This window comes from Gadus morhua, chromosome 11, assembly GCF_902167405.1.
Source record: "Gadus morhua chromosome 11, gadMor3.0, whole genome shotgun sequence".
NCBI lineage: Eukaryota > Metazoa > Chordata > Actinopteri > Gadiformes > Gadidae > Gadus > Gadus morhua.
In genome coordinates, this window is record NC_044058.1 from 26,117,379 (window position 1) to 26,134,874 (window position 17,496).

The 17,496-nt window shown below is 48.0% G+C and overlaps 1 protein-coding gene across 6 annotated transcripts in view; it reads right to left on the reverse strand.

Moving 5' to 3' along the window:
• Window positions 1-1,263: 1,263 nt before the first annotated feature.
• hectd4 (HECT domain E3 ubiquitin protein ligase 4) overlaps window positions 1,264-17,496 on the reverse strand; it is a 61,807-nt gene continuing 45,574 nt past the window's right edge. For 2 of the 6 annotated variants that reach the window (XM_030369597.1, XM_030369595.1), the window contains exons 61-75: window positions 16,866-17,073; window positions 16,490-16,713; window positions 16,054-16,199; window positions 15,495-15,601; window positions 14,534-14,669; window positions 13,861-14,051; window positions 12,834-12,980; window positions 11,825-11,944; window positions 11,155-11,310; window positions 10,675-10,778; window positions 9,342-9,563; window positions 8,308-8,474; window positions 6,928-7,123; window positions 6,013-6,235; window positions 1,264-3,724 (exon numbers count right to left, since the gene is read on the reverse strand). In XM_030369597.1, the coding sequence (XP_030225457.1) occupies window positions 3,588-3,724; window positions 6,013-6,235; window positions 6,928-7,123; window positions 8,308-8,474; window positions 9,342-9,563; window positions 10,675-10,778; window positions 11,155-11,310; window positions 11,825-11,944; window positions 12,834-12,980; window positions 13,861-14,051; window positions 14,534-14,669; window positions 15,495-15,601; window positions 16,054-16,199; window positions 16,490-16,713; window positions 16,866-17,073 (2,484 nt within the window). In that variant the 3' untranslated portion in view covers window positions 1,264-3,587. The remainder of the gene's footprint in view (window positions 3,725-6,012; window positions 6,236-6,927; window positions 7,124-8,307; window positions 8,475-9,341; window positions 9,564-10,674; window positions 10,779-11,154; window positions 11,311-11,824; window positions 11,945-12,833; window positions 12,981-13,860; window positions 14,052-14,533; window positions 14,670-15,494; window positions 15,602-16,053; window positions 16,200-16,489; window positions 16,714-16,865; window positions 17,074-17,496) is intronic. The other 4 variants (XM_030369600.1, XM_030369598.1, XM_030369596.1 and 1 more) reach the window with 3 other exon arrangements.

Genomic DNA, 17,496 nt, shown 5'->3' on the forward strand with positions numbered 1-17,496 from the left:
TAAAGGCCTGCGTGCAGGTTAACTGGAAGTTTTGATTAATGGGTACATAAAGAACTCAAAATATGTGTATCATTTATAAAATGTCTCCAAAATAGTGTTAAAGCCCAGTTTTTGTCGTTTTTGGCAGTAACGGGTGTTTTCTAACGCCATTCAGCGATGACGTCACGTTGGGGCGACATGGCGGAAGGTAGCCTTTTCCAACAAATTTGTGCATTTTGCTTGTTAGTATTTAAGATTTAAACTGTTATTTATTGTATTTAATGTTGTTAGGTATCACAAAACGGAATGTAATACGAAAGAGCAGGTACTATATTGAGAAGGGTCCATCTGCAGGCTTGGGCGTTTCCGTCATGACACCCTTTAAACCAATGGTTCCCTATGGAAAAAATGGCGATTTTATACGCGAAGTACGCGAGATACGCGTCTGGTGTGGCCGCACCTTTAGGCCCTTTAGGCGTTCCTGGTAGCGTTTCATCGACCAATCACGAGGTGTTTCGAAAGGCATACTGCGCAGCACAGTCGCAAGGCATACTATACTTTCCTTCGTTTATGGCAATTTTACCTCTCATTAGATTTAGCAATCATGGAGCCCCCACTTGGCTAACGTTAGTTCTATGCTACCCGTACTTACTACTAGATCTTATTTTGAAACTTCTGTTTGAGAAAATCGGGTTCGGTGTTGACGGTGAAAGTTAGGTCGGTTTATAGCAGAGTTTCCGTTGTCCGGTTATTACCGGTTATTACCGGTTATTACCGGTCATTGACCCGGGAATAAAATGAGGAAGACCGAAATTTCTTAATGACCCCGGTCAGAATGACCAATGGAAATAATTCCTTGCACAATTTGGATTGTGTTTAAATATGCTACAGTGGTCATTTGTTTAGCCAATACATGTTAAACAATGAGGGTTTCTGATTGACCCGACCCGGCCCGCCGATATTTCCCACCACTATCCTTGAATCGGGCCGGGCGTTTGATCGAGCATTTGTGTTTTTTTTGTTTTTGTTATCATTGCTGAAAAAAGTCTGAATAAAAACAGTTTTGATTTTAAAATCAGGAATCTGAGATTAATCAGGATTTGTATTAAAAAAATAGCATTCTGATTTTGATCTCAGAATTCTGACTTTAAAGGAAAAAAAGATACATGTCGCCTTAATCCTCTTCCGTATCTTAACTCAATAGGTAGAGCCTAAAGTCCTGAGGAAACAGCTCTGTGTACCTTCATGTAGAAAACCTGAACATAACCAACCGACACCACAGTGGTACGTCAAGACATTTCTTTATTGTGACACAGAAATCTCAAACGCCATCTGATTCTTTACATCTGTATAATCCTTTTTTCTTTTTAAGATGCGTTTTTCTTTTTTCGAAGTTTCTGATGTGCAGAGGTAAGACAGTAAAAGTTAATGCAACCATAAATAATTGTAATAAATATCAAGTAAATGTACAGCACACATTTTCTCATCGTAGCACGTCTGTGTATGGATATGTCCTTTATATGATCTCCCTCCCGCCCCCGTTAGGAGAAAGTAAGCGAGCATCCCTGTTAGCAGCGGTATACCTGGGGTACCCTTCAAAATAAAAGACCCAAACATTTTACCCTTCAAAATAAAAGACCCAAACATTTTAAAACTGGCAAGCAACTTAACCCCCTCCCCAACCCCCAACACATGTTGAATAGCAATCATTGGCTGTTTTTTTTAAGTTTTTTAGTTCTATTCCGAGTAAAACATGTTTGTCGGAGGAGAAGACCTGTCTGAGCACGAGACGGACATCGGCCGATGACGGGTCGCTTCAAGAGTTTGTAAAAAAATACCCGCCCCCCCCTCCCGCTAAACAAACAGGACGTCAACAGACCCCCCCCCCCCCCCCCTTTGCTCCTTGTCGAAGAAGAATTTCATGGAAGAATAGTGCAAAAAAAAAAATCATCATCAGGTGAAGTGAATAAGCAATAAATTAATAAAAGCGCTTTCAAAACATAAAACTATGTACATTTATTTTCTCAGAAGTATTTTTTTTTTTTACAGTCTAAATAAAAGTCTCAGGAAAACAAAAACAAACCAACACAACAAACCCAAGCAAACGGCAAAGGCCTGTTCTCCTCAGACATAAGATGACCCACCCCAGGTATATATATATATATATATACTCTGTGTGTTTATGTATATGTGTTTGTGTATGTGTATGTGTATATGTGTGTACGTGTATGTGTTACAGTGTGACACTGGAGAGGAGCCAGGGATTCTGTGTTCCACATTCAGTAGCATAGCACACAAGCAGCTATGGGGCGACACCTCCCCTCCCCGCCTTATCAAAGCAACACAGGGGCTTCCAAAGGGAGAGCGGAGTCCGGACCCTGGGGACCGGGGGACAAGCTCAGTGAGGACCCCGCAAAGTCTGGAGACTGGGGGGACCGGGGGTCTCCCTCAGTGAGGAACCCCTCGTCGGACCGGACTGCGCTGCCAGATATTTCTAAACCAACCTGACAAACTGGAGAGAAAAGTCAATAAATATGCCTCATAATTTTAATTTAAACTAAATACCATTTTCTTCAGAGACTAAAATAGGGTCACGGATTATATCAGCAGATGAGTTGGATTTCCCGTTGGTGGTTCGTCTTCCGTTTTCTTGTGACGGTCGGTGTCACGTTGTCCTTCTGTACTCAGAGTGGGCGTCTCTGGCTCTACCACTTCACCAGTTCCTCGAGCATGACTAGAGCGACCGCCGTCACAGCATGGAGGGTATTTCTGACAAACACACACGCTGACACACACACTTCCAGTGTCCTCCTCTCTGGCGAGAAGTACAAGGGGTAAAGGCTCGTCTCACAGGAGGGCAGAGGGAGGCAGCGAGGTTGAAGCATTCGCAGATTAAAGCAAGCTGTATCGTTTCCTGGAGCACCGCGCAAATTCAAAGAGAGAGAGAGAGAGTGAGCAGAGAGAGAGTGCAGAGAGAGAGAGTGCAGAGAGAGAGAGTGCAGAGAGAGAGAATGCAGAGAGAGAGAAAGAGAGAGAGAGAGAGAGAGAGAGAGCAGAGAGCGCAGAGAGTGCAGAGAGAGCGAGAGCGAGAAAGAGTCCACTTGCCAGTGGACGTACATTTTTAAAGTGCCTACAGAGCTCAACATAACCTTGTAGTGCTCAACCTTGTCAGGCAGTGGGGGACCCTAGCCTGCATGAAGGAGGGATAGTATCAGGGAAGCTTCTATCCGAAAAAAAAAAGAAATATCAAAGTAATATCGGAAATACTTTGTAGTAGTACTGCACCGTGTCACAGTTTCAAACCCTTGTGGTGGCTACTTCAATACTAAGTGCAACCAGAACACAGAAACACACACACACACACACACACACACGCGCACACACCCATCGATCAAAGTCAGCCGTGTCTGACCCTCACCTGGGGATTCCCCTCCAGCAAAAGGTTGGAACGCCTAAAAGATGCAAAAACAGTCGATGGGGACGGCGCAGAATGGAAGGGAACAAAAACAAAGCAAAAACATGTCAGAGCATCGGGGCAGCAGCCACGAGCGGTCTGCCAGGGGGGGGGGGGTCGGACCTAAGGTAGTGGGAGGGGGCGGGGCCAGGGCCTAGCCACTGAGCGGATCCTCGCGGTAGTGGATGGCGTAGCGCAGCTTCTCCAGCATGGCCTCCAGCGACGTGTACTGGGGCAGCTTCACCATGAACATGCACGTCTCCACCCGGATGTAGCGCGAGTCTGGCGAGCCTGCACACAGACACACATGCACACACACACACACACACACACACACACACACACACAACCACACACACACACACACACACACACACACACACACACACACACACACACACACACACACACACACACACACACACACACACACACACACACACACACAGTAAAATTAGGAAATGTGATTAGGATGACAGCATTCATGTCCGTTCATGTACCCACACTCTTCCCCATGTTGGCTGTACTTAGCAGGCAGACATGGTCGGTAATATGTGCTGAACGAGATGAGCCTGGCTATCATTCGTTAAATCTGGATCCTTCTCGCTCTTGTTTCACCTCCTTGTATAATACTCGATGTGTGAAGGCCTTGATTCATTCACTCCACTGACAGACACAGCGCGGAGAAAACACTGAGGAACTTTTGTGAGCTCAATGAAATCGTTTTATCATGATTTGCGACTTAGGTTATTCAATAAAGTCCATCTAAAATAAGTTCATTGTATGCGTGACACAGATATGTTAGCTTGGCTATTCAAATATAGAACATTTGTGATTGCTGACTGCATGGAAAAGGCGTGGGCTAGGAGGAATATGTCAATTTATATTTAGTGTGTTTATCCGGTGTCGGATGTGTTGTATTGTATTGTGATTGTGTATGTACTACACTCTTTGTTTAGTTATATCGGTGTCTTGCAATCCTGTGTGGGATGGACCACTTGTTTGGCATGACACGAAAATAAACAATCAATCAAAACAGTGTGTGTCAGTGGCTTCAAGGCCGGGGCGATAACGCCTTCAGAAATCAAATCCTTCTCGGAATTCCTCAGTGTTGCTTCTAAAAGCAGCAAAACAAAGTTGTCCGAGTTTCTCAAAGCCTCCTGGCTTCCACACGGTGTACCTGATAAACGCAGAGCACACATGAGGTCATGGGAGATCACACAGCATAGTTAAGATGACATGGCTCCACATGAAGGATCTTTTACATTCCTTTCATCCAGGGCCCAGCGTCGGCCTCTATAGCCCGTAAAGGTTTGAGTTTGGACTTTCCTGGACCCTGTTTCAAGGAGCGGGTTAGGATATGTTTCAATATGAACATGAACTCTGACTACCGCGAGTGCCTCCTTGACTGGACTTGACTGTTTGTGGTTTTCAGAACAGCCGATCCAATGTTGATCTCAGATAGGGTGAACGTGAAAACAGCTGGCTCCAATCACACCATAAAAATGTGTTAAATCAGGGGATTTCCAAGCGGTCACTGCTATTCCAGTGCTGTTACTGGTTGAAACCCAGGCTGGCTCACTGGCAGTACGTCAACACAAATCGGCTGGCTCTACAAAACTAGCTGAAGCCAAGAGTGTTTAACAGTTGTCAATCAATTGTCTGAGGCATGTCTTGGTGATAAAAAATAACTAAATGTGTATTTCCCACATTCATCCATTTCTTCTTGGAGTTAGGTGGAGCTCTATTCGAGCCAACAGCTTAGAGTAGTGACCTACATAACAACTGCATCGATTCTCTCTACAAAACAACGTTAATACAGTCTATTCAAGTTCTCAAGTTCATCTCCTGTCGTTTTCTGATTCTCAAAAAGTAGGCAGTTACTGTTCCTGAACGGCATATGCCGTTCCACCTGAACGGTAGTTAGTGTTCCTGAACGGCATATGCCGTTCCACCTGAACGGCAGTTACCGTTCCTGAACCATGGTTCAGGAACGCCATGGTATGTCAGTGGTCGCGGTGGCACATGCCACAGGCCAATAAACGATCTCGGTGGCCGGCGCTACTGAAAAGTAGAGACGAAGTGTTTTGACCTGGGTTTGCCCCGGGCTCACAGCAGGCGTTGCCATGGTAGCTGAACTCGAGAGTGCTCTAAGCTTGGTATCTCGGTAAAACAAAAAGTCTGGCTTTCCCTGAATTCTCTTCTCAACATATATTATCCGATTAACCGGGAAATTCGGCTTCTTGGAACAGGGCCCTGGTTCATCTCAAGGAGTATGGCTGTTGAATTGCTCCATCCTCTGTTTGAAGTGTATTGTGTTATTTGTTGTCTGCAGAGACTTTACGTGGCTTGTTATGCTGTTGTATCTTATCCCCGGACACCTTGGTAACTGATTCTTAACCTCAGAGCCTCCTGGTAAACTAATGGAAATTTACAATTGAAAATGAATAAAACACACACAGACAACACTCACACACACACACACACCTCAGAAGGGCCTCCTGGTAAAATAAAGCTAATTAGAAATTGAAAATTAAAAGAACCACACACACACACACACACACCAGTGGGACCCTTACCGGCGGCTCCGTCGGGGGGGGCGATCTTCATGGGGTAGGGGGGCACGTGGGCGGTGTCGGGGCCCCCGTCCTTGCAGGGGCAGGTGAAGGGGATACGCTCCTGGTTGCAGGCGAACTTGATGAACTTGCAGAGCTCCTCCTGAGTGAACATCTCCAGCGCCGTCCAGAAGAACTCGATGTGAGGGTCCGTCTCCATCAGACCCACCTGGTACATGGTGTGGGCCTGAGGCGCGCACGCACACGCGCACACACACACACACACACACACACACACAAAACAAACAGACAAGGTTGGAACAAAATCAGAATAATGACTCCTTTTATCAATGACAAAGCATTTGTGTCTGTGCATGTGTGTCTCTGTATGTGTGTGTCTCAGTATGTCTGTGTGTGTGTGTGTCAGTGTGCATGTGTCTGTATGCATGTGGGTGTGCGTCTAAGTGTGTGTGTGTGTGTGTGTGTGTGAGTCTCTCGGTGTGTGTGTTTGTGTTTCTCTCAGTGTGTGTGTGCTTTTCAGTGTGTGTGTGTGTGTGTGTCGGTGTGTGTCTCTTTGTGAGTGTCCTTGTTCCCGGTGTGTGTGTGTGTGTGTGTCTCTTTGTGAGTGTCCGTGGTCCCGGTGTGTGTGGGTGTGTGTGTCTCTTTGTGAGTGTCCTTGTTCCCGGTGTGTGTGTGTGTGTGTGTGTGTGTGTGTCTCTTTGTGAGTGTCCGTGTTCCCGGTGTGTGTGTGTGTGTGTGTCTCTTTGTGAGTGTCCTTGTTCCCGGTGTGTGTGTGTGTGTCTCTTTGTGAGTGTCCTTGTTCCCGGTGTGTGTGTGTGTGTGTGTCTCTTTGTGAGTGTCCGTGTTCCCGGTGTGTGTGTGTGTGTGTGTCTCTTTGTGAGTGTCCTTGTTCCCGGTGTGTGCGCTGTCCCGCGTTACCTTCAGGAACTCCAGGTTGATGTAGGGCAGGCCGCAGGTGCGCAGCTCGGCCTCCAGGGGGCTGAGCATGGTGAGCAGCTGCAGGGGGATGATGGAGGCCAGGCCAGCACGCACCGCGCTCATGCACTCGGCGTTGTGCAGCTCGCGCAGCCGCAGCGCACGCACCGCCCGCGCATACTCCCCCTTGTTCTCCCAGCTGGAGACACACACACACACAAACAGACACACACACACACACACAAAGAGACACACACACACACACAAAGAGACACACACACACACACAGACACACACAAAGAGACACACACACACACACACACAAAGAGACACACACACAGAAAAACACACACACAAACAGACACACACACACACACACAAAGAGGGAGACACACACGTACACACACACAAAGAGAGTGACACACACACACACACACACACACACACACACACACACACAGAGACACACACACACAGACAAAGAGGGAGACACACACGTACATACACACATAAAGAGAGTGACACACACACACACACACACAGAGACACACACACACAGACAAAGAGGGAGACACACATGTACATACACACATAAAGAGTGACACACACACACACACACACACAGACAAAGAGGGAGACACACGTACATACACACATAAAGAGACACACACACACAAAGAGAGACACACACACATACACACAAAGAGAGAGACACACACACACACACACACACACACACAAAGAGAGAGACACACACACACAAAGAGAGACACACACAAACACACAGAGAGACACACACACACACACACACACACAAAGAGACACACACGCACACACACGCAAACACACACACACGCACACACACACACACGCAAACACACACAAAGAGACACACACAATGTCAAATGCAGAATATAATCAGCACTATTTCACTTAACAAACAGAATTTCTCGCCTCAAGAGGCCCTTTGTTTATTAAAGTTGACGAATATCAACTTTAATGAATATCAGTCTGGCCTGCTTGGCCGGGCCAGCAATTGATTTCAGATGAGGGTGTGGCCTTGCATTACTCTACGACCTTACTCCAGCCAATGGGATGCAACGACTGTGTCACCGCTGCTCTGTTTGCCCCTGCGTCAGAGCTTTTTTCTGATCGCTCCGCAGATTTCTCTGCTTTTCCGGTTCTCGTTGTTCGCCATGAACCGATTCTGATCAGGTGAGTCCCACGAGGCTACGGAACGACTGCAGAACCACCTAACGAACAGGACCCCCTGAACAAACCCGACCTCTAAAGAACCCGGACCCCGACCGCAGCGGTCACAGGGCTCCAACCGTTTCCCAGAATCCTCCCCAAGCCCCTCATCGGTGCGTTGCCGCCGGTTACCTAACGGCGATGTTGTGGCCGCCTTGACAGAGCTCCACCTCCTCCCCCGTCATGGTGACGTAGGTGAAGGTGCAGCAGGGCCGGCCGGGGGAGTCGGGACTCTCCCCCGAGTGGTACTGGGACGAGATCTCCGCACACAGGGCGTCCATCTCCCCCTCGTCTCCCACCTGCAGGGAGAGAGGGAGGGGGAGGGAGGGAGGGAGAATGAGAAAACCCCTGGAGCCTATTTGAGTCATTAGTGACTGACTGACTGACTGACTGAGATAGATAGATAGATCAGAGCCTTGTTCCCAGAGAGATTGTATGCCTTCATTGTTCTCTCCCTCACCTGAAAGAAACATTAGAGGAAAGCTTCAGCGAAAAGGGTCTAAATGTAAAGGTTGGAGGAAGGGACGTTGGTTGGATATATTGTGTTGTTAATGTTAAATAAACACAGGGAGTGAGTACGGTCAACATTATTATCTATCAAATTCCATCGCCTATTTTGAGCTCATGGTGTCTTTGAGAGTACGACGTTTGTAATGGAAATATAAATGTTGAATGTTTATTCATTTAAGCTTTGTTTTCTATTCCTGCCATGGATATTATCTAGCTGGATAACTAGTGATAACAAGTGTTATCCAGCCCCTCTTTGTTCTTAATCTATTGCTTGTCGTAAACAGCTCACCAAAAGCCGTGACCCCCTCATAAATACATCTGCTTGGCGAGAGGATGTACTAAATATCTCCCCCACCTTTGATGCGAGGACAAACTGTCTTCCAGAGAGGGGGTGACACTGTGCCCCCTTCCCCTTAAGACAATAGAGGGTGACAACGTGTTCCCTTTGGTGTAAGGACAACAGACTTCTGGGGAGGAGGTGAATCGGTTTAAAGACTCAGTAGAGTGTACGCTTACATCAAAATAGGTTATTCCTCCAACACTATTTGTGCGTTTTGTTTTACATTTAGAAGTCTCATCTAACCTCATCCAGTCCTAGACGCGCTATCTCATAAAGAAACCGTCGCGCTGGTCGCAGCAGCCGTCGGGCGACCTACGCTCTCGAACTTCTTGACGTAGTTGTAGGTGAGCAGGTCGGCGTCCTGGAGGTCGTGCTCGGGGTCCAGGGGCTGGCCCACCAGGCCCTTCCAGAAGGAGGCCAGCAGGTCCAGCGGCAGGGGCACGTCGGCGCGGATGGCGATGCCCAGCAGCTGGCCCAGGAAGTGCAGCAGCTGCTCGTCGGCGTAGCTGATGGGACAGGGCGTCAGGATGTACTTCCCCTGGGGAGGGCGGGGAGAGAGAGGTCAGCGGGGAAAACTAGAGGAACACGACCGGATAAAACCGTCGGCAGAATCCCCTAGATCAGGGATGGGCAACTTTCATGATAAAGAGGGCCACATTTTTCCTCATAACCATCAGAGGGCCACATGACTGCACACTTCAACTAAACGTGAGCTGAGAGAATTCTGGTGCATTTTGGGTATGGCCACTACCTAAAAAATCTTCCAGAATCATAACCTATATGTACGGTATGTTAATTGAACCAACATACATTCATTTCATGTTTTCCATGCTCAAACAGCCACATGAATGGTCAGTATTTTTATCAGTGCAAAGGGCTCACATACATCATCATTCAATGATGTCACAAAACTGAAAAACCGTGGCCCAACATTAGGTGCAACAACTCAATGAACTCAAACCCAACAAGCATGATTTTCATTGCAGTTGTAGTAGTTGTTGTGGCGACTTAAGTGGATATCTTTAATGACTGATATAGTTTCTAAGCAAACTAGACGCATGGGTTTGCCTTTGAATTCTATGAATTCTTCTCATCTTTCTTGACCGAGTTTTCTGCAAGTCGATCAATTATTATTTGTCTTTTTTATTATTTATTTTTTTTAAGTTTTTTATTATTATTATTATTTTTTTAATTATATGCGGTCCTGACTGAGTGAGGATGCGGGCCGTATGCGACCCGCTCTACCTCCTGAGCTACTGTTGCCCTAAATGATCGGGATTTGGATAGATCGCGATTGGATTCCAAGAAATCTCCAAAGCGATAGATACGCTGGGGTTTTAGGCCTGATACTAAAGCAGCCCAGCGTAGAACATGGACTGATCAACCACACGTGTCTCATAGGTCAGCGTATTCAGAACCAAGTCATGAATATGAATGGGAACATAGCGTTCTACTCATGATAACAGGGGGAAACAAACGGCACAAAGCAACGTTACAAAACGTGCCGTTTCCCAGAACATCTAATCCTTTTTTCTCCTAGGCAGTCGACTGAAAGGCAAAACTGAAACCCGTCCCTCACACAGAATAACAACAACAACCAGCCAAGTGGGTGACTCACACATCACTCATAAAGGTGTGGCCCCGCCTACCTTGTTGCGATTGGCTGCCGCGCTGGGGCAGGGTAGCAGCAGGGACAGGGCCGAGCTCTGCAGCTCCTTGCACACCTGCCACAGGAAGTGTCTGAAGGAGCCGCCTGGAGGGGGGGGGGAGAAGGAGGGAGAACACCGCCATGAACACCGTCAGACTGAGGGAAAACACCGGATTTCTGGAGCGGTTCGGTAGAGCTAGGGCTAGGGGGTGACGCCGTGCCATCAGGTGTGAGTGTGATTAGCCATTGCAAGCCATTTCCTGGCTTTTAGTGACATCACAAGTGGGAGTGTGTCCACCTCCTCGATGTATGATCGATAGACCTCCTCGATGTTGCAAACGTTAGGTGCTAAAGCCCACGGGCTAGGCTGGTAGCCTGATCCATCCAGTATAAATCCAGGTGGACACGCCCACTTATGATGTCACTAAAACACACGGAAAAAAAGGGCAGATCTTCCTGGGAGGTGGAGCGCGGTACTCACTGGTGCCGTGAACCTCCTCCCCCGTGAAGCGGATGTTGAAGGCGTAGGTGGGGTCCCCCCCGCTGGCCAGCTTGACGCAGAGCTGCGAGGAGGGCACGCAGGACAGCTGGCGGGCCGCCTGGCAGAAGTACGTGTTCTCTGAAGACCGGATCTCCCCTACGGACCACACGGGGACGTTATATGGGCGGCATGCGGCTCAGGAGGCGGAGCGGGTTGACTGGTAACCGGAAGGTTGCTAGTTCGATCCCCGGCTCCTCCTAGCCGAGTGTCGAGGTGTCCCTGAGCGAGACGCTTAACCCTAGACTGCTCCCGACGAGCTGGCTGTCGCCTTGTGTGGCTGACACCGCCGTCGGTGTGTGAATGTGTGTATGAATGGTTGCGTGTCGCTTTGGACATAAAGTGTCTGCCAAATGTTAGGTAATTATACACACACAGGCATTCATATCATTTAAATTCTGCATTTATTTGCGTGAAGTCTCTCACACACACACACACACACACATTACCAATAATATTAATGTGTATGCCCACTATTGCCTAATCTCCTGCATAACGGTCTATTAGCATGTATGTCAATGTTTGAGCTAGGAAGCATAAAGCGACAGAAGCCGTGTGGTGTGTTTGATCACCGCGGTGTTTGGCCAAGAAACAGGCGGGACAGGGCGCCTACCTCCCACGATCTCCAGGGGGTCCAAGGTGATCTCGGGGGCGGCGTGGTCGGCCGTACGCTGGACGGTGGCGTTCAGCACTCGGTTCATGACCGTCACCTTGGTGTCGTAGTACACCAGACCTGAGGCGGGCGAGATGAGAGAAGGGGTTCGTCGTCGGTCAACACTTTACCTCAGTCCGACCGGTCCGGCAGGTCATGATGATTCAAGAGTTATAGAAAATAAAATGTAATAAAATACATATATATTGTTATAAAAACAAAGAATAACTGTGTATATCTTGTGATTGTTTACAAAATGATTGGATTTTCAGGTTTGATATTTTAAGGTTCATTTTCTTTCATAACTCCCAAACCAAACGCCAAAGTGGCATCAAATTTTGCCATTTCCATATTCAGCATAAAACACTAATATACGAAAGAGAGATGGCACAGAGACGTCTTCCCTCCTGCATCTTAACTGTCAAGGATACTTCAGGGACCTCAATTATTCTGACCCTCAACAAGACCCTCACATTCTGTTGCAATGAATTCATAAAGTCAGCTGTAAGGGCAAGGTATTCCTATTTCCCCTGTAAACTTAGAAAATGTGGTCCAGAGTATAAAACCAGTCACTCCCGGCAAATCCCTCAAACAGCCTTTCCACAACATCACAATTGTTTTACCCATTCATATACACCGGGATCTAATGATGGCGCTTCATTATGCTAAAGTGGCGTTTCTTGTGAGAAAATCTAATTATGGTATGAAACAAATCGACCAATTGGTGCGTGCTGGGGCATTAGGATATGAGTGGAGGAGGTAGAATTGGGACTTTAGTTTCTCACGGTACTTACACAGAATTGGTCAATGTTGACCAATTCATTAGGACCAATTCAAGATGACAATCGCAGAATTGGTCAAAACGGACCAATGTGCTATACACGTTACACAAACGAAATCCCTTCATCAACCTTCATTATCACTCAGGAAGAGGGGGAGAATGGGTTGCCCGGAGGGGGGGGGGGGTCACCTTTGGCTTCACACAGCAGCGCGGCGATGCTGTTCTGGTAGGTGTGCGTCTGTCGCAGCTCCACCAGCGGCAGGAAGAAGCTCTCCAGGGTGTTGTTGAGGGACTGCAGCAGGGCGAAGCGCAGTCGCAGGCTCTCTACGGGCACATCTGGGGGCGGGAGACGGAGGGACACACCGGCTTGGGTCAGTTTGCGGACACACACACAGGGGAGACTTGAGAAAAACACTGTGTCAGTGTGTCAGTGTGTGTTTGTGTTTCTGTGTGTATCTGTGTTACTGTGTGTGTATGAGTGTGTACGTGTGTTTCTGTGTGTGTATCTGTGTGTGTTTCTGTGTGTGTTTCTGCGTGTGTATCTGTGTGTGTAGCTGTGTTTCTGTGTGTGTTTCTGTTTGTGTGTGTGTGTTTCTGTGTGTGTGTGTGTTTCTGTGTGGGTGGGTGTTTCTGTGTGTGTGTTTGTGAGTTTCTGTGTGTGTGCGAGTTTCTGAGTTTCTGTGTGTGTGTGTGTGTGTGAGTTTCTGTGTGTGTGTGTGAGTTTCTGTGTGTGTGTGTGTGTGAGTTTCTGTGTGTGCGTGAGTTTCTGTGTGTGTGCGTGATTCTTTGTGTGTGAGTGTGAGTTTCTGTGTGTGTGTGTTTGTGTGTGTGTGTGTGTGTGTGTGTGTGTGAGTTTCTGTGAGTGTGAGTTTCTGTGTGTGTGTGTGTGTGTGTGTGTGAGTTTCTGTGTGTGCGTGAGTTTCTGTGTGTGTGCGTGAGTTTCTGTGAGTGTGAGTTTCTGTGTGTGTGTGTGTGTGTGTGTGTGTGTGTGTGTGTGTGTGTGTGTGTGTGTGTGTGTGTGTGTGTGTGTGTGTGTGTGTGTGTTTCTGTGTGTGTGTGTGAGTTTCTGTGAGTGTGAGATTCTGTGTGTGTGTGTGAGTTTCTGTGTCTGTGTGTGTGTGTCTGTGTGTGTGTGTGTGTGTGTGTGTGTGTGTGTGTGTGTGTGTGTGTGTGTGTGTGTGTGTGTGTGTGTGTGTGTGTGTGTGTTTTTACTGACTGAGCAGGCATGCCACTCGCGGGTCAGCTCCGTCGCTGGGCTCCAGGTAGACCTCGTGGGGGTGCAGCCGGGCCGGGGTGATTGCCAGGTGCCGGCACAGCCTGTTGATGTACTGGACCAGAGCCACATCCATCTCCAGGCCCCACTTGCGGCTGGCCTTCTGGGCGTGGCGGGTGTCTATGCACGTGCACCTAGGGGTGGAACACCGGGCACTACGTGTCAACGATGACGACTCGGCAGGGGTGCTTCGTTCTGCATTCCCCGTCACGGCTCCTTGCAGGCTTGCTATTCCTACACGTGGCTGACCTTTCTCTAAACAGCTGTGAGTGTTCTTTAGCTCCCTCATCATTACACAACATCAGCATTTCGCATGAAAGGGGATATCGATAAATATGGGGAGCAAATTGTACTGCGTACTTTGTACATCTGATTATTCGTCATGATTAGTGTTGTCATTTCTGGGTTTTAGTTAGCTCTTGCTTTGTTTTGCAGTGTTATTTCTTTGTTTTTTACGAGGTTTTACGTAATCGGTTAGGTATGTGTTTGGGCATAGCTCACAGCACAATAGCCATGGCGTGTGAGTGGCTGTGAAACCCGACGCTGGTTCAGCTCTGCGGGGGTCTGGGTGTGAGGGAGAGGTTGTGCAGTGAGGGTCCACGCTGCCCCGTCTCACCTTTCAAAGTGGAGGTCGTAACCGCAGGCCAGGATCGCCCTCCACACGCTACGGACCTCCTGCTTGGCTCGGTCCATCGCAAACTTGTGGAATCCTTCCAGGGTGAGGAACTTCTCCTCTGGCACTGGGAGAAGACCCGCAGGGAAGAATTGGAGGAAGACTTCATTCAATACAATTAGATTTTATTTGTATACCCCTTAATCACCATCACAGTCTCAAAGGGCTTAACTGGTCAAATATTTATGACACCCCCCTTTACCCAAGCCCCGACAAGGGCAAGAAAAAACTCCTTTGAATTTAGCAAGGAAGAAATCTTGAGAAGAAATGCATAGAAGGGGATCCCTTCTTCCAGGGATGGTCAGGGGTGCAGTGGGTGCCATAATTGACACACAGGTAAATGCATGCACATCATATTAAATTAGTGATGTGGTGCTGGCCGGTTAACCATGAGGAGAGTCCAGGCATCCAGTCCAGTCTCCAGCCTTCATAATGTTAATGTTCATAACGTCCTGCAATGATCCATAAAATGCCATCTCCTAACTAACGAATAAATGGAGTCCGTATCCCTTCACTAACTGACCATTTCACAAGCTCGGTCGCATTGTTTCTTAATAAAATGTGTAATATGAGCTAACCTAATCAAAAAAGGAAAATATCCTCCCCAATACATTCACATCATTTAGCAGATGCTTTTATCCTAAGAGACTAAGAGTTCACACACGCATTCACACACCGACAATAGGGTCCTCCATGCAAGGCTACAGCCAGCTCTTCGGGAGCAGTCAGGGTGACGCGTCTCGCTCAGAGACACCTCGACACTCAGCGTAGGTGGAGCCGGGGACCGAACTAGCAACCTTCCGATCACAACTCTACCTCCTGAACTGAGCCGACCCTACCCAATAGTAGATGGTTACCCATAGACTGTGAGCATATTAACACAGCGGTGACCTCGTCCCCTTACCTTCAGGCTTCTTGGCGGGAGACTTCTCCACGTCCTTCTCGTCGGGCCGAGACTTCTCTGGAGACTTCGGCTTCAGGACCGTCTTCTTCTCGCACAGTGCAGTCCTGCTGGACAGAGACATTCCTCCGTAAGGACAGGGGTGTGTGTGTGTGTGTGTGTGTCTGTCTGTGTGTGTGTGTCTGTGTGTGTGTCTGTGTGTGTGTCTGTGTGTGTGTATGTGTGTCTGTCTGTGTATGTATCTGTGTGTCTGTGTGTCTGTCTGTCTGTGTGTGTGTGTCTGTCTGTGTGCAAGTGCATGCATGTCTGTAGACGGCAATTCAATTGCATTTTAAAACATTCGTTAAATTTGCGCTTCTACAGTGATAAAAAACAACTGCTGTTGCCTTCTAAAGCTCCAATTCCCTTTTCCTATTCTGTGCGGGGATGTCTCTTCATTGAGATCTTTGCAGCTCACGTGGAGCCACAAATGACAGTGAACTGAAATGCCATTAAATCCTGTCCATGTAAGTGGTGCACGCACACCGCATGCCAGGGCTGTGGGGACAGAAGGGCTCCTGACCTGACGCAGTTGAGCACCGACTTCTCTTTGGTGGCGGGCTTGCTGATGGGTCTCTTGGTGCTCACCACCTTGCCCGGGTGCTGCTCCTTGCCCGCCTTGCTGTATTTGTTCTTGTTGGGCTTGGAGGTGCCGTACTTTCGCAGTATCTGGGAATAGGGAAAGCAGGCTCAGGTTATTTTTTTTTAATCAAAGCTGCCTTAGGTAAGATTGTTGTGAAGAAAGAGAGCAGAAAAGAGAAGAAGAGTGCAAGAAAGTGCAAAAAAATGCTACTCCTTCTCTGCTCCCTCCCTATAGATAAATGACGGGAACCAATAGTGGAAGAGACGCCCTTATTGGTCAGAACCAGCCACTTATTATCACACTCCACTCCCAAACAATAGCTCTTGTATCTTACCTACAGCACCTTTAGACCGTGTTGCATTTTAGTATCTCCTACCTGCGTCAGCTGGTCGTCGAGAACTTTCTTGGGCGGCCGAGCGTGCGTGAAAAAGACGTGCAGCAGGTTGCCTGGGGTCTGGGCGCTGATCTGCTCCTTGCTCAGGTAAATGTCCGACACCTTGGCCGGCTTGACGGGCGTGAGGCTCAGCATCTGCTCCGAGTGGACGCAGCTCTTGAAGATGTCCGTCAGGACGTCCCGTGCACCCGGCACCAGCTTGTCCCCTAGGAAGAGGAGCACAACACCAGTTAGTGGATCCTCCAGCTGCAGGGAGAACGGAGTCATGGATGGATGGTTCTGACCTCCACCCCTTAATACAAATTATAGGGAGAGAGAGAGAGCGAGAGAGCGAGAGAGAGAACGCATGGAGACGAACCTCTCAGGGACTTGTCCAGGAAGTAGTCCTCCAGCGCCGAGCTGCCCTGGGTGTCGAACAGGCTCTGGTTAACGCTGGACGCCGTGAGGATCTCCTCGCTGGTCAGCTCCATCAGCTCCTCCTCACCCTCCAGGCTGGAGAGGCCGATCAGGTCGCTGCTGTTGAAGAGGCTGGCGCGGATCTTCTCCACCTTGGCGCGGGAACGCACCTAGGACGAGCACAAAGGAAGAACGTCAGCAATCTTCCAGTGCCAGTTTTCCACACTCTACAAAGTAAGTGAGGCATACTTAATCAATCCCAGATGGGTAATCAGGCCTAAAAAAAAAAAAAGTTTGGTTCCTGTTGGTGGTCAGTTGAGGTCATGGGTAGGTAGGGAATTTATTTTATTTTTTTATTTTATTTTTTCCAGCGGCAGCGAATGATAGGTAGGCTGTTTTCATTTAAAAACGAGAAAATTCGCTCATCCTTGTTCAGAATGAAGAGGTGCTGTACCAGAACGTAATTATAGTTTGCATCAAAAAAAAAAAAAAAATTCTTTTTTTTTTTTTATTTTATTTTTTTTATAAAGCTCATAAAATAATTTGGGTCGCACATAAATTGACAGGGTCGGTCGGAAACCGGAACCAAACAA